At 37.7% G+C, this 21946-nt stretch overlaps 1 protein-coding gene across 7 annotated transcripts in view; it reads left to right on the forward strand.

Moving 5' to 3' along the window:
- The window catches only part of NCOA6 (nuclear receptor coactivator 6), a 47851-nt gene extending 28711 nt beyond the window's left edge, over positions 1-19140 (forward strand). For 4 of the 7 annotated variants that reach the window (XM_062589406.1, XM_062589407.1, XM_062589405.1 and 1 more), the window contains 6 exons: positions 4294-4415; positions 5352-8327; positions 10326-10394; positions 12385-12421; positions 15130-15278; positions 18550-19140. In XM_062589406.1, the coding sequence (XP_062445390.1) occupies positions 4294-4415; positions 5352-8327; positions 10326-10394; positions 12385-12421; positions 15130-15278; positions 18550-18596 (3400 nt within the window). In that variant the 3' untranslated portion in view covers positions 18597-19140. Of the gene's footprint in view, positions 1-4293; positions 4416-5351; positions 8328-10325; positions 10395-12384; positions 12422-14800; positions 15279-18549 lie in introns of those variants that run through there. The other 3 variants (XM_062589408.1, XM_062589409.1, XM_062589410.1) reach the window with 3 other exon arrangements.
- The last annotated feature ends 2806 nt before the right edge of the window (positions 19141-21946 follow it).

Raw genomic sequence — 21946 nt, forward strand, 5'->3', positions numbered from 1 at the left:
GTCTTCTCTTCTCATAGTACCTTACTCATCATCTGTCATCAACTTCTGAAATGCATAGGACAGCACTCCTTTGTACCCAGGTCTCCTAAAGCACGGGGCCATGATTAATCCCTTGAACAGGGCCATGCATGCAAGGAGCAGGGCAGAGATTCTGCTGGGAAGGTAGTACCTGATGATGGGCCTGGCTTTCTAGTCTTTGGATATGTGAAAGGGCCTAGCTACTACCCAACAGCAACATGTGCAGTGCAGGTAGGCACTGCTGCTAACTTGCAGCAAAGTAAAATATGCAGTCCTTATGTCGTTATTAATCATCTGCGTTCTTCATAGAAAGTCTGTTCTTTTTGCCTTAAATGCAATCAAAACGATGCTAAATTTGCAGGAGTAAAACTGAGTAAAAGGCTTTTTAATACAGTTATGGTAGGGAACGATCTTTTTGAGTGCTATGTGTTTAAAAAAAATCAATTCTAAATAGATTCTAATAAAATAATAGCAACTGCTGCTGTAATTAGCTATCTACTCACAGGAATAACAAAATTATTTAGAGGGAGCAGAATTGGCAAGCTTCTGAAAGGAAAATCTGTTAATCATTAAAGAAAAACCTTGTTAGGATTTTGTTTTCTTTGGTCTTACTGATCACCCAGCTGCAGTGTAGGCTAGAAATATAATTTAATGAATATATAAAGCTTTCCTCTGAGCTTACAAAACCTCAGAAGACTATTTGCTTTTTTATAAAGTTTTTGCAATAAAACAAATCTAAATTAGAGCCCTTCTGTTGAACTATGACAGTTAGAAAGAATGCCTAGCCCTTAAATAATGCTTTAAATCTGATTTCCTTTGTATTTAACATGGAAATTCTGCTTTGAACGTACTCTACCACTTAATTTTGTGAACTTTCTCTTACCACCATGATTTGCAGAATGCTGTTTTGTCACGTGATAGGTTAGCATTTTATTTCTTAACTAGCTTTATGGTAAGCTTGCTAGCGTCTTTGTAGAAATATTAAAAATGGTGGCATCCTCCTAACTAGTTTTAGCGGGGAAACTTGAGGTTGTTCTCCAGCAAAAGGAGAGAAACTATAGTGTGGGTAAAGTAAATCTAGTTAGATATCTTCTTCTCCTGTCTCACTTGCCATCTCCTTTCTTCATGGTGTTAGGCAAGCGTTGAATCTTCCCATTCTTGAAATTGCTCTTTCTTTAAATCTCATTTGGATCAATTGCTTTTGCATCAGAAGTAAATGGGAAGCTTTTAATCTCAGCACTTTCCCTGTAATTCTTGATCTGGATTTTTAGAATATGGAACAACAAGCCTTGATGGGAAATGCAATTAATTTGATAAACATTTTTAAAATGTTTCTATTTTTTATTAGAAATTGCTGTTGAATTGTGATGATATAGTGGCAAAAGAACCGTTAGTAATATTGTCTGTAGATTGAAACCATACTGGAATGTAAATTCGGTAAGTGTGCTACTGAAAAAGCATGTTCAGATGAGTCTAAAAATAGTTTTAAGGGTTTACTTTGAGCAACTGAGCATTCAGTTTAAAAACTCAGACATTTGTTGTTGTTTAGTTATTGCATCTATTTTCTGAACTTATGAAGACTGTAGGAAATGGGATGTAAACGGGGAAACGAAGATACTAGATGAAATGTGATTATAGGTGAAATATGCATAAGCTAATTCTACTAAATACACACACAAGCAAGCATTTGTTCAATGTTTCCCTGTGCAGAGACTATGAACGTTGCAAGTACTGGTAGAATAGAAATAATGCTGCACTCTGTAAAGTCACTCCTATTGCTGATGTTCAGATTTGCAGCATCTGGTGTGAAGCATGGTATGTAGAGACGATCTGCAGACAGTAGCCAGCACCACAGAACAAAGAAGCATTAAAGGTTTTTCTTGACAGCTGGATTCAGAAAGCTTTAACCTCTAAGCCTGGAGACTACGGTCCCCCTAGCTCTCACAGCAAATGAAGCTGATTTGCCGTGAGAGAATGAGTGCCTTTCTATAAAGGTTGCCGTAGAGCACTGCACCATTGCAGTAGGACTGGCTATGCTTGCATTTTTACTGTAACTTTACTTTTGTGTGTCTTATTTCTTCATTTAGAAGAAATGGATGGGAATTTTACATCTGGAAGTAGTACTTCAGAATGCAGCTGCTAGACAAAAGAAACTCTGACAGTTCATACTGTAATTCATCTGTGGCTGATTTCTTTTTAAATTCAGAACAATGCGAGAAGACAGCAAATATGGACTGTTTCTCCCTCTCCTACGCAAACTTCTCATTTTGATTGTTAATCGTATTCAGATTTTTTTTGGCTAGTTGATGATTATTAAATATCTTCACTGAATTTCAGCTATATTCAAAATTCAAGATATGTTTAAATATTACAGCAATTGCAGTAGCAGTTGTTCCTATAATAACTGCTACTTTTATTTGTTATAAACCAAAAATATTGGGTCTATTTTGCAAGGTTTTTATACTTTTCCCTTTTAGGCCTATGTAGCAAGAGTACTTGCCTATGTAGCAGGAGTACTTTCATGTATTTTTTTTTTTTTGAATTGGTTTTGCACCAAGATACTGTTTTCTAGGTTAAAACTGCTTGTGCAGTAATGCTCTATATTAGCTTTTATTCCAGTGTTTAACTGTGGTGTTTTTAATTGTTTCCCCCTTATGATTAAAAAAAAATCGTAAGTGGCAAAATTACCAATTTTAGATGGTATTCACAATTTTGAGTTGTTATTCCAGTTCATGTCACTAGCACTGTATGCGCTACATCAAAGGTCATGGCTCCTCTGGGAGTTTTTGTTACCAGAATTTTTTTTTTTTCTTTTATGTGTGGCTGATAATATAATGATCCAAGAGTATGCATATGCTTGGCTGCATTTATTGGTGACATCTGCTCTGTGCTAGGCTGCATCAACAGAGGAGCTGGTGGACCATGTAAGAGTGTCTATCACTGGGCATGCAAGTCATTACAAACTGGCTTGCCAAAGGCTGTGTGTCATCTTAAGGTTTCATGCTTACAGAGTGACCTTACTAAAATAAGAGGCCAGGTTTTGCCAAGATGCATCACATTTGCTCAGGAGGCCTGTAAGCCTATGACAACTGCATCATAAAGCCCAGCAATGTGCTGGGTTAGACAAAAGGTTTAACATCAGATACTTTCCTTGGCTATAGTTGCCACTCAATGCTAATGCTTAGAATCGTTCTCTGCTTACCTTATTTCTTAGCTTTCTTTTCTCTGTCTTATTTGATGTTCTCCACCCTTTTTTTGACTGGCAGAAGTTCAGGTGCTTTCAAGCTTCACACTTTTTGAACAATATTTAGGTAGCTAGCAGTACCCTAGAAGAGGCCCAGGTTTCTCTGTATCAGCTGTAGAGATGCCAGAAACTGACTGTTAAGCTCAAGTACAATGAAATAAGAGTGTACCTATTCTGATACCTTTAATTTTAACTTGGGACTTTTGTTACTTAGATCCCTCTGTAGCTTCAATAGATTCATGTAGCTGCTGAGCAGCCAAGGTTTTTCACTCTTCATCTCTGCTTATCCTGTATCCTCTGATGATATATGTTGACAGCTATAGATATGTTTTTTCAAAGGCCAGAAGAATTGTCCTAATGCAGTGGAAGGGTTGGCCGTTGAATCTGAACGGGCTTAAATTGTCCTACAGAATTTCCTAAAGCATCAGTTACAGAGCTTCAGTAGCCTACTTAGCTCTGTGTTCTGACAGATAACCTTCAACATCTGATATCTTAGCACATTTTTGCTGTGGCATTAATAGAGAACTGATATACTCAGAGTTAGTTACCTCTGGATACTCTGCTGGGAGACATGGGACTACCATTAAAATAAAATTCTATGGATCTACCAACCATATGATCTTCACATATGTCACACTAGTATTAGAGGGATGCCTGTTTAGATTTAAAGATACATGTGTATACAAACACACACTCATACACGTGTGTATATGCTTGGAATAAGCATTATAGGTATAAAACTCAAATTCAAGGTAGAAGTGAAAAAATATATATAAGTTTAGGATGAATAGGTCACCAGACAACTTGTTTCCTTTTGAGTAGTGTTTAAGGCACAGGAGTGACTGTCAGCAGACCTGAGCAAAGTGTTCGTATTTGTCATGTTACACCAGTGATAGTGGTGCATTTTCAGCGAGTGACTTGGAGGTCTATGAAAAGTGTTAAAAACTGGTTACTTCGGAACTGAATTGTGGAAGCAGAATTGAAACCCTGATGTTAGTGTTGTATATTAATTGCAATTATTTTTCTTCCAGTTCTTCAGAACCACATCCAGCTGGCTTGGAGGAGAATGATCAGTCATCCATATCTGGAGAGCAGGGAATGAGTCTAGATAATACAGGCCCTAAACTTTCAGATTTTGCAAGTAGGCCACCAGGTAGTAAGGTTTTTGTGTGGATTACTTGAATGTAATAATGATAGAGATTTACTGATCTTTGACATTGCTGTTTACTTTTTGGGGATGTTCTTATTCAAACCCAAAGCTTCCCCTCCCCCCACCCCGTTCTAATTGGTGCCGTTGTTTAAGTGTTTTCTTTGAATTAACTCAAAATGAGTGTGTGTGGCCACCTCTCTCACATCATCCTACTGGTACAATGTTGACTATGGTAGAGGTATTTACAGATAACGTAACTGATAAAAATTCTTGTGTTTCTAGCTGTAGCATGGGCTGGTGCCTTAAATTATGAGCATTAACCAATAGGTTCTTGTTTAGAATTAAGAAATGGGGGTTACTGTTGGAAAAGACAAATTTTTCTTGATATGTAGGGAGGATTAAATCCAAAGTCCTGAAAGACGTTTCAGGTTTTAAGCCACGTGAGTGGTTCTTACCACCATTCTAATTTTGTTTTTTAGCTAAGTATTTCTACTTTGTACATGAGAAACTGTCAAACCTGTATCAGGTTTGTTACTTTATGTCCCACAGTAGCTGTCAAAATTTTAAGTTTGTTTTAGGGATAACTAATCAGTGAAAGTTCAAACTCTTCACATATGAGTAAAAAAAACTAGCCTGCAGAAATATTTGCAGACCCTTTTTTCAGGTGGCATGAAACCAGCGTAATAGCCAGTAGCTGATATGATAAATTAGAGATCGTCAGTTAAATGTCTTGCAAATCATTCATACATTAAATCAAAATATTATTAAGATTTAAGTAAAGTCATTGTCCTTGTTTGTAAAAACCTGTTTCACTGAAGTGGCTCTTGCATTAGAGAAACAGGTTCATGGCTATACTTTTCTGCAAGGAACTGCATCAGACAATTCTGCTTTCTCTGATCCATTTATTTATTGGATGAATGTATAATCTTGTCTTCTTAGGCTATCCTCAGCCAGTGGAACAAAGACAACTTCAGCAGATGCCAGCTCAACTTATGCCACACACACAGCAGCCCCAGCCGCAGCAGCAGCAGCCACAGCCACCACCACAACAGGCACAGGCACCACCACAGACGCAGCAGCAGCAACAGCAAATGATGATGATGCTTATGATGCAGCAGGATCCCAAATCAGTCAGGCTTCCCGTGCCACAGGGAGTTCATCAACCTAGAGGGCCTCTGAATCCAGATGCTCAACGAATGCCAATGCAGCAGAGTGGTAACATGTCAGTAATGGTTAACTTACAAGGTCCTGGATCGGTGCCCCCATCTCCTGATAAACAGAGGATATCCTTGCCAGGCAATCCTCCTCTGGGAAATAATGCAAGAAAAATGATTTATCAAGATAATGTACAGAATCCTTCCAGCTCACCTCTGGGAGAGGTTTCATCAGTATCTTCCCTTCCAGAAGGTGGAGCTGAAGGCCCACCAACATCAGGAGCTCAGAATAATTTGACATCTCATTTAGTAGTTTCACAAAACCAATTAATGATGACTGGACCCAAACCTGGACCATCCCCACTTTCAGCTGCCCAAGGTGCAAGTCCTCAGCAGCAATCTAATTCTCTGCCTGGCACTCTTACACACCATTTTCCAAATGTTGCTGCCCCATCACAAACTTCGAGGCCTAAAACCCCGAACAGAGCAAGCCCAAGGCCATACTATCCTCAGACTCCTAATAATCGTCCACCTAGCACAGAGCCTTCGGAAATAAGCTTGTCTCCAGAAAGACTCAATGCTTCTATAGCTGGTCTTTTTCCTCCTCAAATTAATATTCCTTTACCTCCCAGGCCTAATCTCAATAGAGGATTTGATCAGCAGGGTCTTAATCCGACTACTCTGAAGGCCATTGGACAAGCCCCATCAAATCTCACAGTTAACAGTCAGTCTAGTTTTGCTGCTCCACAGCCACACAAATTGGAAGGTGTAGTTATTAATTCAGGAAAGCAAACCACCACTGGAGGAACAAAGAGAGCAAGTCCAAGCAATAGTCGAAGGTCCAGTCCTGGATCCAGTAGGAAAACTACACCAAGCCCTGGCAGACAAAATTCAAAAGCAGCAAAGTTAGCATTGACAACGCAGCAGAATCCACCTCTCTTGCAGAACATGGAATTACAAAGAAATATGATGGTTGGCCCCTCTTTGCCAACACCTGTGACTACAAGTTTTCAAAATAATAACATGCTAAATAATCAGAATCCTGCAATTTCTCTACCTGTTATGACTGGCATTCCTGAGGATGGTAAAGAGAGCCTTAATGCTCCTCAAGATAATGAGTGTCAAAATGCACAAGGCGTCCCAGGTAACAAAGATTCGCCCAATATTGAACTGAAAGGCATCCCTACCCCAGAAATAAAAATGTTAGTTCCAGAAGAACAGTTGAAAAAAGATGGACAGTCCTCGGACACTAGTAAGCTTCCTGCTTTGGAAGAAAGCAAACCTATGGTATCTCCAGCTATGAGGGAGGCACCAACTTCTCTAAGTCAGCTTCTTGATAATTCTGGAGCTCCTAATGTAACCATTAAGCCCCCTGGGCTGACTAGTCTTGAAATGGCACCAATAGTCCCTGCTGGGGAGGAACTGAAGAAGATAGCTGTCATTCCTCCACTACAAGATTCATCCTCTGGCAAAGAGACTTCTAACTCACTTAGTTTGCCTCAAAATAATGAGTCCTGTTCAAATCCAGGGCACCAGGAACTGGGAGAAATAAACTCAAACGTTACACAAAACGTTCCTCCAGTAATACAAAGACCTGTTAACTCTTCTTCAATTTCAGCTTCTTTACCGCCCAACCAGATAACAGTTTTTGTAACTTCAAACCCTATTACATCATCTGCTAATACATCAGCACCACTGCCATCTCACTTGCAGCCTACGTTAGTATCTACTGTTGTCACAATGCCTAATGTAGGAAACAAAGTTATGGTTTCTGAGGGACAGTCAGCAGTTCAGTCCAATGCCCGGCCACAGTTCATTACACCTGTTTTTATAAACTCATCATCAATAATTCAGGTTATGAAAGGCTCTCAACCAAGTACAATTCCAGCAGCCCCAATTACTTCTAACTCTAGTCTGATGCCTCAGTCAGTGGCAGTTGTTGGACCTTTGCATATACCACAGAACATAAAGTTCTCGTCTGGACCTGCTCCCCCTAGCACATCATCTAGCAGTCTTGTTCCTAATATTCCAACAAGCAGGCCACTGGTTCTTAATCCAATGGTGCCTCCTATTCAGCTGCCTTCTCCTGCTACAACTTCTTCAAATGTTTCTTCACATCTTCCTGCTCAACAAGTCAAAGACTTTAGCCCTGATGAGGCCTCTTCTCAAAGTGGTGGGTCAACTGACCAGTGTTCTGTTACAGCAACACAGTCTGGACCTGGTGTTTCACCTCTTCTCACAAGTAGTCCAGGATCTGGGAATAGACGAAGTCCTGTTTCATCGAGTAAAGGAAAGGGAAAAGTAGACAAGATTGGCCAACTTTTACTGACTAAAGCATGCAAGAAAGTCACCGGCTCCCTTGAGAAAGGAGAAGAACAATATGCTTTGGATGGAGAAACAGAGGGTCAGGGACTAGAAATGTCAGTCCCAAATAGTTTGGGAACAGAGCAATCACCAGCAGAACTAGAAAATAAAACTGTGACATCTCCAGCACCCAGTCTTATAAAACAGAGCACTTCTGGGCCTGGCAATCTGAGTGTTAGCGCTGCTGCTGCTTCTGCTTCTGTATCTCCAAGCTTATCAACAAACACTCCTGCTACAAACGTACTGTCGGTTGTAACCACTCCAGCAGTCCCAGAACTTGTACCTGCAGCACCAAGTACTAATGGTAGTAACCATGGCAATTTGTCAGCAGAGCAAAGTGGAATTGGTTTGGTGGAGGAAAAAACAGGAGCACATCAGGAACTGCTCCAAAATACAGGTATGTTCACTGCTACCTTGCCTATATGCAAGAAATGAAATTGCTTTCTTAAACTTCTGATGTGCATTTTTCCGTGAACATAGTAGCCTATAGACACTTCAGGCAAGACTAACATCTACTACTTTGTTTCTAATACATGAATGATATAAAGTCTTATATTTCACTAAAATTCATATTTCTTTTTTATGTCTTCATTTACTACTTAAATATGTGATATTTCCTGTGACTATGTAATGCAATAACATACGAGTGACTTCATAGAACTGTTAGATGTAGGGAGGAAAATTGTTGATATATCAGCAATGACAAAAGTAATACTTAAAGCTCCTTCTAAACTGACAGGTAGATTTTTTTTTCCTGCTTCAGTCTTGCCAGTGAATGTGGACTTTTTTTTTCTTTAACTTATTTCAGCATATTGATTGAATTATGATATTGTGAGTTAGTCATACCATTAGTTTCCTCTTCCAATAATGTTAATCCTCTAGGGGAATAGATAAAGTACTGCTAGTATGCAGCATAAGAAAAAACAAAACCCCTTAGGTCTAGGGAAAAATTGAAATGCTCATTTCAGAGAAACAACTGAAAATGCAGCTATGAGTACATTGTATCTGATCACATAAAACAACTTCATACCTGACTACATTTCTCCTTTACTGTTTTGGCTGAAAAATCTGGACAGACTTTATCTATGACATCTCTGCCACTTCTTTATGCTGTTCAGTAATCTCTTGAAAATAGTATGGAAATAAACCATAAGTCTTGAAGTAAACTATCTGAATATGATATCTTGGTATCATAAATTTACACATACAAGCTAAAATCATAGCCTACAGAAGTCAGTGGAATTGAGACTTTCATCTTGAATGTGAATTTCACTATGGTTGTTAGATGTATATCTTAACAGTACGCCACTAGAAGATGGAAATGCTTACCTGAGCTTCAGAGAAGGAATTCTATTTTGTTGCAAGAAAAAGCTGTTGACAGAAGCAATCTGACGCAAGACTTTAACAGCAAGCACTGATATTACTTAGTAAGACTCTTGCTGCTGCTTGACTTAATGTGTAAGAGAAGGTTAGAAAATAGGAATGATGTGCATTACAAAGATTGTTTAATATGCACAAAGTACAGCATTGTCAAGTGAGTTATGTCAACAAGTGTGACTCCTGAGTGTGTTAGTTGAGATTCGGTACCTAGCTTCAGCATCAAGAGTATGGAGTCATTTATTCTCAAGTCTGAAGCAAGCTTCGTTTTCATGCTGGAAAATTCTGACCGCAAACTAACAGTTTGTACTTTCTCTTTGGATTCCGGAGATACAATCAGCTGATGAAGGAATGGAGTAAACATTTGAAATGTTGCCGTACTTTTACAAGTGGATATTCTTTTTCTAAATAAGAACATGTAGCTTCTCATCTTCATCATTCGTGTTCTTCAGAAGTACATTACTACATATAAAGGAAGACTGGAAGGCATATGCCTAACAAGCTGTTTTTCCAACTTATTTTTCACTTGGCAGTCTAAGAAACATTAAGTCATGTTGTCTTATTGCCAAAGGACTTCACGGAAACCTCTGGAGCATATTTTGCACTCTTGCAATTTAATTGAAAGAGTGAGAGTATTGATTAATGAACAAAGATGCTGTTTTCCCTCAAAGCTTCTGTTGAAATGAGCATTAAGCCTAAAGACAGACTAAACTTAGTTTCTAGGTCTTTAATTTCTAGGTCTCATGATAAGCGGTTAACCTTTAAAAATCTGTTTTATGGTATTTAATTTCATCCCTTATTCTGATTGGGAAAACATGCTTGGGGTGGAGATACCAAAGGTTTTTTAAAAACTTGTTTAGGGAGGTTGACAGGGGGAGAGTAAAGGCTGGGTTAAAAATGTAAATGTAAAAATGCTGAAGTTGGAAGATGCACCATTTTGTAAAAGTAGTCTAATCACTCAAAAAAAACTTTTTGACTCCCTCTGAAAATAATACTTTTTCCTCCACTTTTGTTCCAGCATCCTCTCATCATTTAGCCCAGAAAAAAAGTTCAGTTACAACATCAGAAAGTACTGTTCAAAGAACAGGTAAATTTTACTTTGGAGAAGCAGAATATAGGTGAACTAAATTCATTATGTTTGTACCTGACAGTGCATTACTTAGAGATCATTAAATGCTTTTAATGATCATTAAAAAGCTTGGCAGTTTGTGGTTTGGTTGTTTTATCTTTTTGGGGGGAGGTGGTTTTTTACTGTTGTTAGGTACAGCATGTTTTAAGGTTTCCTAAGGCTTGTTGGAGATGCAGTATAGGAACCAGTAATATAAATGAAAAAGTCACCAAAGAAGCTTTTAGATATTCAGCCACAAGCTTGAAGGACTAAGTTCATTTAAAAAAAAAAAAAAAAAAAAAAAAAAAAAAAAAAAAAAACACCTTATTATTATGCTGCATTTGAGTTTTGAGATTTTGTTTGCAGCAAATAAGAGCTTTTCTTTTATATGCAACAATTCTTCTGGGAACATGAGATTTTTAGAATCCAATCCATTTTTTTTGCCTGTTCAGTTTTTAATGAATATTTTATGGTGTTGCAAGAATGGAACTACAGCAGATGACTTTTTGTTACTGACACCTGTTATCACATAGGCAATCAAATGTTTTAAAAAAGTAATTTCTGAGATCAACAAGGAAAGTGGATAGATGTAGAGATGCACATGAGAACTCCCACTCGCATCAGTTTGCCTGTAGTGTGATTAGACATAGCGCTTTAATACCGAAAAATAATTAGATTACCATTGTAAAATGTTTGTTCATGCATCCTTTCGAAGTTACGTACATCTTGTGCTGGTGCTGAGGTGGCTGAATTAGGAGGTCCCAAGGGTGAGGTGAGGGTGGGCTTTTTTTTTTTTTTTTTTCTGGTTGTTCAGATTTTGGGTAGGAAGAAAAAAAACCTTTGCTTTATGTTTCTTAGTCTTTTTTTTGTTCCCGAAAGTGAAACGTTTTTGTTCCTGACAGTGATGCATATACTTGCACTCAAGAGTCTGGTATCCCAAGAATGCAAGTCTAAGGGATCAGCTGCCATAAGGGGACTAGTTTGTAAAGGGACTTCTTACTCTTTTTACAACTTTGTTCATAACACAATTAGAGAAAAACTTTATTAGGGGCAACATTGCTCTTAAAGGCAAAGCCACGTTTTTTGCCTCACTGCCCAAAGATTGTAATATATTTAAGAGTGAGAGGGATTACAGTACAGAAAATTTTATAAGCGAACAGTGAATTTATATTATATATATCACAATAATCCCTAAATCAATGGCAGCTTTTCAGAGGAGATACTGTGTTTAGGTATAGGTGTTCCATCTCGCAAAGGATCTAGTAGATATGGTGAGAATTGAAGGACTGATAGTAAATAAAGATTAGCATTGTTATATGATAGAAAATAAAGTTTTCTTTTTGAATCTCTGCTGTAGTAACCTTATATGTACATACAAAAATGAGAGAAGTGGAAGAGAAGGAGGGAGCGAAAGAGAGAGAAAGAAAGGAGATGGCTCATAAACTTTTCATGTTATCTCCCAGGAAATCTTTCAATTCAGCCAAAGTATAACTGGGCTTCAAACAAGTGCCTTCATCTCCCCACCTTTATTCAGAATTCGTTAGAAGGTATTACTCTGGGAGATCATTGGATTAAACATCTAAGCAAAATTTTACATGAGCAATATGTCCACGTTAGTATTTTTAGGATTTGAAACTAATAGAATTTTGTAAGGAATAAACTGACTAAAACAGGAGTTAAGAAAGGGAGAGGGCAGTCGCCCTTATCAGCAAGTTCCTCTAGAGTTTTCTTCTGCAGGGTTTGTTCTAACTCTTCTCTTTCTCAGCTGGTGCAGGCCATAATCAGAGAGAACATGAGGCTGAATGTGATATGTCCTTTGATAAATTAAGATGATTCGCTTTGCGAATAATAATAGATGAGAAGTTTATTCCTCAGACCTAATGTATAACAAGAATTATGTGAGATAGTCATGCCTTGTCAGCAGGTATGTGCTTTTATAGCAGACTTAAATTATCTTTTTCTCTTGTAGAACTTGAAACAAATGCTCCAGTAGTTGCTGGTCAAAGGTAAGGAGATAGTTTATAAAGATTCAGACTAGCTATAGCTTTCATGGGAGGAAGTTCTTTTCTCTTTATTTCATTTGCACAGCTTGCAAAAGATCCTTTTGCTCCTTCTTTTTGTTTTCCTTCTTTTCTGTCAAGGAATTAGGTTACTTGAATGTTTCAAAATATTGCTGAAATGCAGAATTTAAGGTAACTTTTTCCTTAATCTATCTTCATGCTTTGGGCAGTATTTGCTCATATCAACCTGAGCATTGCACATCCTGGAAGAGTCTTAATAGGTCAAGCATTTGGCATTTTCTGAAATCCAAAACCAAAAATTAAAAGCCCTCAAATCCTGCTGATTAGCTATCTTGTGGATTTTTGCTTTCTGGAAGTAGGTATTTCTAAAAGTTTTTTTCTTCTTACAGTGTTAGCTGCCTTACCTTACTGTTTTCTCTAGACTTCCTCTGTGTGTGTGTGTTTACTCTTTCCTAAGACCTGGTAGGAAGACCTTCTGGAAACTTTTTCTTATCCTGATTAAGACATTCAGTAAGGTAAAGATCAAATATCAAATGGCTGTATTCTGTCCAGAAGAAAATAGTTTCCAAAATCTATTTCTGTTATATCCTAAAACAATTAAGCTCTTAAATCTACTCTAGGCAGCTCTAATACCAGACCTATTCAAGGTTTTTGATAGTTGTGCTAACATAACTGACTCTGGTTTTGATGCTGGCCTAGTCAGAGTAGAATAATTCCATGAGCCAGGGCAAATGATCTAGTTCACTCAGTCAGTTCATCAGGAGATAAGGTAGTATTTTCTTTTTTTAAGGGAACTAATGCAGTTTTCTTTCTCAGATCAGGAATGACTCTAAATTGAATATTTAAGTATATTTAGCTTCAAATGGACAGGGTTCTTCCTGTAGTTGTATCTGTTAGACAAGAGTTTGACATGAATGTTTTTCCTCCATTAACTTTATTAGAGATAAGCTGAACTTTCACATTCCTTTTTTTAAGGTAGATTTTTTCCAAAGAGCCGAAGGTGAGCCACTTGCCAGATAAGATTCTCCAAATTAAGTTACCTTGCATAACTGTGTTCCAAACTCATTCAGCACATCAAATGATCCCAAGTGCATTTAGTTTTGATTTTTTTCAGGATTGATGTCTTTCTGAGCCACACTAGAAAAGGACAGTTTTCAGGCAAATTGTAAATCTAGTGCTGTCTGATATTTAAGAAATTCTCAACAGATGGCTCTGACCTTTGAGTTCAATGTATATACAGTACAGAGTTTAGAGAAACCTTGCAGTGTGCAAACTACTGTTTTTACTTAGGCCAACTTGAATTCCTTCTACAAAAGGAGAGAAGTGTTGTCTGTTCCTATGAAACAATCCAAACTTACAGATTAATCATTTAGACTCTTTAAAGAGTACCTTTTTAACTGAACTTCAGCTGGTAATATTCATTTTCTCACATAGTTCTCCAGGTCTCCTCTGAGATAGGTAGCTGTTGTTTCTGTTTCCCAGGTTATTTACTGGGAAAACAGCTTGTGACCTGTTTGAGGGATTCAATTTACGCACTGCCTGTGATGCTGATTTGCAAGGAAATTGATTTCAGTATTTATTTTGTATCTGAGACAGTACTTCCACGTGCTTATTTTCTCTGCATTTCCTTGTTTGAGAACGTTGGACTGTCTTTCCTTATATTGACACACTGTTTTATTTCAGATATCTTATTTAAAACTATAAGCATTTATAGTAGTTTCTTTCCTCTTAAAGTAGGATTTCTTCTGGAAAAATTGATCCTGTAATAGAACCTCTGTATTGCACAGGTCTGTTTTGAGTTTTCGATCAATTATCCAATAAAGACAGTCTGTCTTGAAATCTTGCACATGTCACACAAAGGACATGAAAATGAGTTTTCTTTCTCCTTTGACATTATCAGCAGAATTATTTATTTGGTTAATTAGCTACCTTTGAACTCGCAGGAGATAAGGTTAGCTTAATCTTTGGAAACTTCAGTCATCAGAAATCATCTGGTGTTAATAAATAAAGGAAACAACCCCTCAGTCTCAGCGTGAGTTTAGAGGACTAAGAGTAATAAAATAAGAGGAATTCGTTATAAATGTAATACCTCATTTATTGGCATGATGACAAGAAGTATGGATTTCTACACTACCTAAAATTATTTTTTATAATAGAGGTATACTTTAAAGACAATTTTAAATCAATCTTAAACTTTTTAATATGGAAAGAAATCACTTAATCAATGAAATGAGCCTTTTCAGTAAAAGCAGAGATGGCATACTCACTTAAGAGTTCATAATTCTTCCTTATGTTCATCTGCAATTTCAACTCTCTATTCCCATATCGTAGCAGTTTCTAATGTAACTTGTTTGCTTTTCCTAGACTTCAGTAATGGTGGCACCTGTGGAAAACAGAGCTGACAATTTATAATGCATCTAATTTCTTGGTCTTCTAATGTTGAAAATACTCTCTTTGAGGACTTCTCAATTCTGTATCCTCTGATAATTTTTAATAGAAATGGACTATACTCTGGCTTACTCAGGTCATTCTTCATCTGATAAAACTTCCAGTATCTCTAGCATTTCATATCTTCAGTGCTAATAGTCCAGAACTGGTACCTGTGTTGGTCCATCCTCCAGCTTGTCTGAGTTGCATAGGAAAACATAATTCTTCTTACACTTCATCAGAAATATTTTGTCCCACTTTATTAGTAATGAGACAAAAGAGAATTGTGAAAAGTCTAAAACTCCAAGTAGAAGAAATTCAAGAACAGAGGATTCTGCTGCTTCACAAGAAACTGTAGAGAATGGACAGCGCAAGAGGTCCTCCAGACCAGCATCTGCATCCAGCACTGCAAAAGGTAAAATGCACGGCCATCATTACTGTGGAGAGGGCAGGAAGTGAAGTACTTCCCAAAATAATAACACTTTCAATAACTGAGTTATAGCTATGGTTTACAGCTTGTAAATATTGTGTGTTTTTTAACTCTAGTTTCAATGATCTAGACACAGGTTGGTGTTGGAAAATTTACATAAATCTGTATTGGCAGTAAATTTTGTTGTATTAATTTTCCATTGTTAAATTTATGGGATTTTTCAGCAGTACTAATCAACGTAGCATTCATAAATCTTGCTTAGCTGAAGAGGAATTCTCTTGGCAGAAATGTGTTGACGTTAAAAGATCTGTACTCAATCAAAGTGTCACTTTTTTTTTTCCCTGAAGTCTGAAACACATGCGACAAATGCTTAAGTCTTCCCTAGTGCATGGTCAGCTTTTGCAAAGCCAATTGCTCTTGTCCTGGCATACCTAGCATGCCATCTGGATGACGGTCTGAGAGTGTAGCAGAGTTCTGTGTGCTGATGCACGGATCCTCAGCTGTTCTTTCCAAGAATATATGAAATCCTAAAGTTAGTTATTAACCCATGGCATTAGCAGTTGCTGACGTGCCTTATTTCTCTATGGGTTGCAGCCTTTAACAAAGGTTAACAAATGCAGCATGTGTGTGATACACACATTCATTACCAGAATGCGTGGTCCACAGAGCCATTTTGCATTTCTGAAGCTAACTATGTCAGCTCCTTATGTTTAACTGTCAGAAAAGTTCTGATGGGTGAAAATTGTGTGAAAGGGTAGAGAGACCGTCAAGAGGAAACATTCGACCAATATTTTCAAGATAACATACAGAATGCAGAGGTATTAATATAAAATTACTCTAAAAAGTTGAATTCAGCAACCATTTTCAATACTCAAGATGCTAAAGTTTGGTGGTAAGGAGTATTTGCATTTTAAGAGTTTCAGAGAAGACTTTCAGTTGCACATGATTGTGTAATGACTGTCAAAGATTACATGAAGGGGCCTATGTGTTCTGCAGTTTAGTGGCTGCTGAATTTAATTAAATTTGCTTCTTGTGGCAGGATTGTGCAAAATAATCTAAGGCTGTATTGTAAAAGTGTTACGATTGTGAAGAAAAGTTTGAAAATGTGAACGAAATGTAAAATTGATTTAGTAATATCTTCTGGAGTCTGAGGCGACCTGAAACATTGGGTCTGAAAAGTGTGACTAGCCCCACATATTGTAATGCGTGAACCTAAAGATGACAACCAGTGGCATGTCAAAACCTGAAAATGTGGGAACATTAAAATTCATTAAATAATACCAGAACTAATTTAGATTTTTTTTTTGTTTTGACTGCATTATTCATTCACCTCTGTAAGTAAAATCGTTGTTTTTAAAACATGTATCTGAAACTGCCACAGTATCCAAGGGTCTTGCTTGAAAACATAGGCCCAGCATACCACATAGTGCCCTGGGCTTTGATTTTCTTATCTCCACGTAAACAACTGTCTACTTCAAAGTCATAGACAACCTGAGCAAAACAAGACTCTTCTGTGCAAGAGCACAGTATTAATGGTTAGTTACATAGCTGATGAAGTGTAAAGAGGTTTGCAACTTCTGCCTACTCTGTTCTCTCCTTTATTAGTTATGATAGCTTAAGAAAGCATATTTGTTTTGTATGCTGCTGACCTTCACCTAGATGTCTATGGTTGCATATACAGGTACATTATCTGTGTTCTTAGAAAATTACTAGTTAATGTTCAAGAGAATGCAGAGTTGGGAGAAAATACCTTCTGAAATATAGGCTGACTAAGGCCATTACAAGAAATGACACTTCTGAAGAACTTAAATATAGCAGGGAGAAGAAGGTAAATTTTGAACCAGTTTGTACATAAACTGCCCTTTCTAAGTATCAAGAAGGACAAAGCAGAAGCATAATTTTAAGGCAGAGGATGAAATGAAAGTCAGCCCTAATTGTACATCGAACACTTCAGTTTGCAGGTTTGGGGTAGAAGCAGATGTGAGAATACTGGTAATGTTCACAAGGTAATGGTGGCCTCAGAATTGAGTGACTGGAACAGCTACTGAATGATGCTGAACATTTGCCCATTTATTCTGTCAGAGACTTTAGCAGCAGCAGGTAATACTACAGCTAATATTACTGGTGACTAAAGTGTTTGAAAGTAGCATTATTGCTTGAAAGGTGGACTTCTCTGACTGTTAAGTCATACCTGTTAAGATGTCTTTTACTTCTTCTGAAAACTGGTATTGTATTGGTATTTTCACCTCTTTGAGTACCTTTCCAGCAAGGGCTGTTCCAGCATTTACTGTAGCTTTGGATCTGTTAAATTTTGAAGCATTTTTAATACAGCATTTAACAGGCATAGAATTGTACCATTGCCTTTCTAGTTTTAAAAGTTTTACTTGCAGAATTGTTCCCTTTGGATTCTAAAACACAGCTCTAATAGCTTTCAGAAAATATTGTAAAGAGCCAAAGATGCATTGCCAGCATTTAAAATCATATTTTTAAAAAAGCTAAAGATGCAAATATGCTTAGTCCTTACTCAATTCTCTTTCTTTTTGTCCTAAAATGGAAACTTAGTGCCTTGGTAAGTGCACTGAAAATGTCATCTGGTTTCACTGTAGCTTTTGTAAGTACTTCTGGTTGTTCTGCTGAAGTGCTATGATATTATGTATCTTCCTGCATAAGCTGTTTTTCTGTGAATCATAACGTACACTGAAGAGACTTGTTTTTCCAAATGACCTGACTTTCCAAGGACTCAAACAAATAGACTCTTCACTTGTGTGGCAGACTCCAAAATATCTCTCTAAGATTTCCTATAACATCATCTCCCAGTACTGTGCTTGGATCCAATTTATGTAGTTTGTTTCCAAAGCTGTACTTAATATTTCATGGAGGCTTATTTTTGTGTTGTTGCTCAGCCAGTTGTGGCATGCAGGGAAGTAAAGATAAAGTATGTTAAAAATACATGACTTCTAAGGCTGCGATACTAGGACTGCATAAATGTTAACCTCATAACACTGAAATTCTGTCCGTGTGTTTGTAAGAGAAGATAGTGGGAATTTTGCATTATTGTATTGCTGCTCGTGGCTGTAATCAGGATGAAGGGTCCATTTATGTTAAGTGTTGTGCAAAGTCAATCCCTGCTCTGTGGAACTTACGGTCTTAAGTTTTCACTCTGAGATTTTTAGAAAAATAAAAGGGCAATCTGTGCACCTGTCATGAATGACTTACCAACTTAGTATCCATGCTTTTTTTCTTCTCTTAATTTCAGAAACGAGTGCCAGTGCAATGCAGTCAAAAAGAAGAAAATCCAAGTAAATTACTGCATGGAAACATGAAACTTGTAAATGAGTGTGAATTTTCCAATAGCAATTTTGAGCTGTGATTTTTCTTTTTTAAATAAAATTGTGTACAGTAAGTCATTTTAATATTATACTGTTCCCAGTAAATGATTTTTTCTAAAAAACAAATAAATAGATACAAAAACTGGGTTCTTGTAAAAACCCTCTGGATTTACGAAGTGAAGTCCAGTGTTAGCACATTAGGTTAATGTGTTTTTAAGAAATGGGAGGGGAGGGGAAGACAATTGTAAATTTATTTGTTTCCACTTTTCATAAGCAGAATACAGGGTTGTCATTTTTAGGTATTAAAATAATGTATTGTGCTGTTGTTTAAGTACTGTATGTGAATAGCAGTAAGAGGGTTAAAACAAACCCAATCTTGTTTGGAAATGTAAATAATTTTATTATATAGTAGATATGATGTATTTGTTGTAGAAATGGACCAGTGAAACAGAAATAAATTTAAGGGTTTGTATAATGTGGAATCCCTAATGCTCTAAATAAATGTTATTGTCCTATAATTTGGGTCGTATTGTTATTATTAGCAGCAACAACAGCATCATTCCAAACAGGAAGATCGAATGGATTATTTAGAGCTCTAGGCCTACAAGCTCCTTATTTGGAGCTTTAGAAAGGAATTTGTTTAACCACAAATGAATTAACTAATGCAGCTGTTCTTGCAAGGCAAAAAAAATATTCAAAGGCCACCCTCCAGCCTGCAGGATATTTGCAATGGATACGTATGGAGGATAACCAGAACACAGCTCTCCCCACAAATAAAGCCAAAAAATGCCTATCTATGCCCCTATAAACTGAGACCCTGCTGTCAGCAGAACATGGCACAGAAAAATGCTGTATGAAATGACTTGAAGGCTTTCTGAGATGTGGTAGCCTAAAGTAGATTTATTTGAATATACTATACTATACTGCCATCAGTGGTGACTTGTTTATATGTACTTCTGCAGAAAGTAGGTCAGCCTTCTAGTTCCAGGAAGCTCTTACGGTAAGAAGTTGAGAAGGAAGTCTTCCCAGATTGCTTGTTGCCTTGTGCACAAGTAAATAAGCTTTTACTTGTTTTTAATGAATATAATATATTTTGCGCACACGCACATGTTTTTATACATATATGTATATATATAAAAGCTGTTTAAATATAAATTATCAGGTGATGCCTCTTATAAGGACAGAAATTGTCTATTTATGGACTAGGTGATAGACACTGAGGGAGGCTAACTTCTCCAGCTCCTCAGTGAGAGTTTGGATGCTGTCTGCTGCCAAAAAGTCACACTTGTGTATGTGAACTGTGCCCTTTTCCTAGGCCCCAGCCCACCAGCGCTGTGTTCTCCAAACCCTCTGTCCTCCCCTCAGTAGTCACAGTTGTCGGCGTAACTGCTCCTCTAGTGTGGAGATACGCAGATATATATGCCTGCATGCATACAGGCACACGTAAGTACAGTTAGTAGGAAGCAATTTGAGTTTCTGAAAGGGGCCTGTTTTACAACTGCCAGCCTCCACAGTGTCTTTCTTAAACTCATACCCCAATCTCTGTTTTCAGCTAGCCAGTTTACAAAATTGTTTTTATTTTATATGTCAGCCTGTGCTAAACTGGACAGGGCAGAGTTGTGGTAAGTGTAGCAGGACTCTAGCTGACTTCAGTGGAGTTGAGAGGCTGTGTTGTGCTGCTGCTCTTTCTTGTCCTATCCACTGAATCTGCCAGAAATTTAAAGAAAGGTTCAAGCTTAACCTGCTTCCACGTTGTTTTTTTGCTTGGCCTCCCTGCTCCTTTTTCCAGTCAAGCTAACTGTGAAGGTTTTATAAATGAGGATCTGGACAAAGTCCACAGACTGAAGGCTCATCTTCAGAGGCGTTCCACGGATGGGGAAATGAATATGTAAAATCTAGTTTTTTGCATTCATGTTGCATAATGAGAAAGTTGTATCCTGCTTTAAAGAAGCTATTTCATACTGTAGTTATATCTGCCCGGTTCTGGCCTTAAGATGAAAAGATTTATTTTAATAACTTTGATATTTTTATCAATGACCTAGAGGCAGAGATGAAATATGCTCTCAGGCAGAATCACCTTAGAGGGGCCTAGACAGGCTAAAGGAATGGGTTGATGGGAACCTCTCCCTAGAAATAAATGGGCATTGGAACTAGAGGTTGTGGAATCTCTTTCTTTAGAGATTCTCAAGACTTGATCTGACAAAGTCCTACACACTCCGAATTCAGTGTTCACCCTGTTTTCAGCAGAAGGTTGGACTAAAGACCACCTGAAGTCTATCTGAACTTGAATTATTCTGTGATGTCTCCCAGTGCCAGTTGTCTGAAGTGTGCTGTCTGGTTTTCCAATGAGAAGTTTTATTCAAGTTCTCTTTTGTCTGATTTTTCATTCTTGACATCTAAGCTAACAGCTCCTTGAAGAGCCTTTCACAAGAGCTGGGGAATGTCAGATGCCAAGTCATCTAGGACATCCCTTTGCTTCATTCTGCTGGAGTAGTTGACACAGAGTCACGGAATCGCTGAGGCTGGATGATGCTGCTGGAGGCATCTCATCCAACCTCCTGCTCACATGGGGCACCTGGAGCAGGTTGCCCGGAACCATATCCAGCCAAGGTTTTGAGTATCCCCAAAAACAGAGACTCCATGATCTCTCTAGGCAACCTACTCTTATGTTTATTCATCCTTGCAGTAGAAAAGCTTTTTCTTCTGTTCATGTGGCATTTCTTGTCTTTCAATTTGTGCCCATTGGCTTTCATCCTGTCACTGGGCTGAGAAGTCTTTGCTCCCCAACTCCCATCAGGGATTTACACACATGGATGAGATTGCCCTGAGCCTACCCTTCTCTGGGCTGAGGAATCCAAGCTCTTTCATCTATCAGATGCTCCAAGCCCTTCTAAGATGATCTCAAGCCCTCTAAGATGATTATTTTAGAGAATCTTTGTGTGTCTCTGTTTTAAGGACAACGCTATAAATGTATCAGTACTTTATGTACTGTAGACAGATGGGCACTTAAATTGGAAGATATTAGAGTCCTGCAGAACCAGCTGATATGGGCCTCAGTTTTTCCTAGGAATCAGAATCTGCTTTAGCCCTTTCATTCTTCTACCAATTTTAGAGCTTGTTAGTGAGGGGAAGTCTGAAATGATAACTTGTATAATCCCCCCTCTCCTGTGCATGCTTTCCTCCAAAGGCATTTTTATTAACTTGTCTCTGAAAGTTATGGCATTGACTTTTATAAGCTTAATTTAAAAAAATAAAGACTTTTTGCACCTTGGAAGTAGTCTGTAAATGGGTTTACTTGCAGGCTTCAGAGAAATACACATAAAA

The sequence above is a fragment of the Rhea pennata genome, chromosome 16, assembly GCF_028389875.1.
Source record: "Rhea pennata isolate bPtePen1 chromosome 16, bPtePen1.pri, whole genome shotgun sequence".
Taxonomy (NCBI): Eukaryota; Metazoa; Chordata; class Aves; order Rheiformes; family Rheidae; genus Rhea; species Rhea pennata.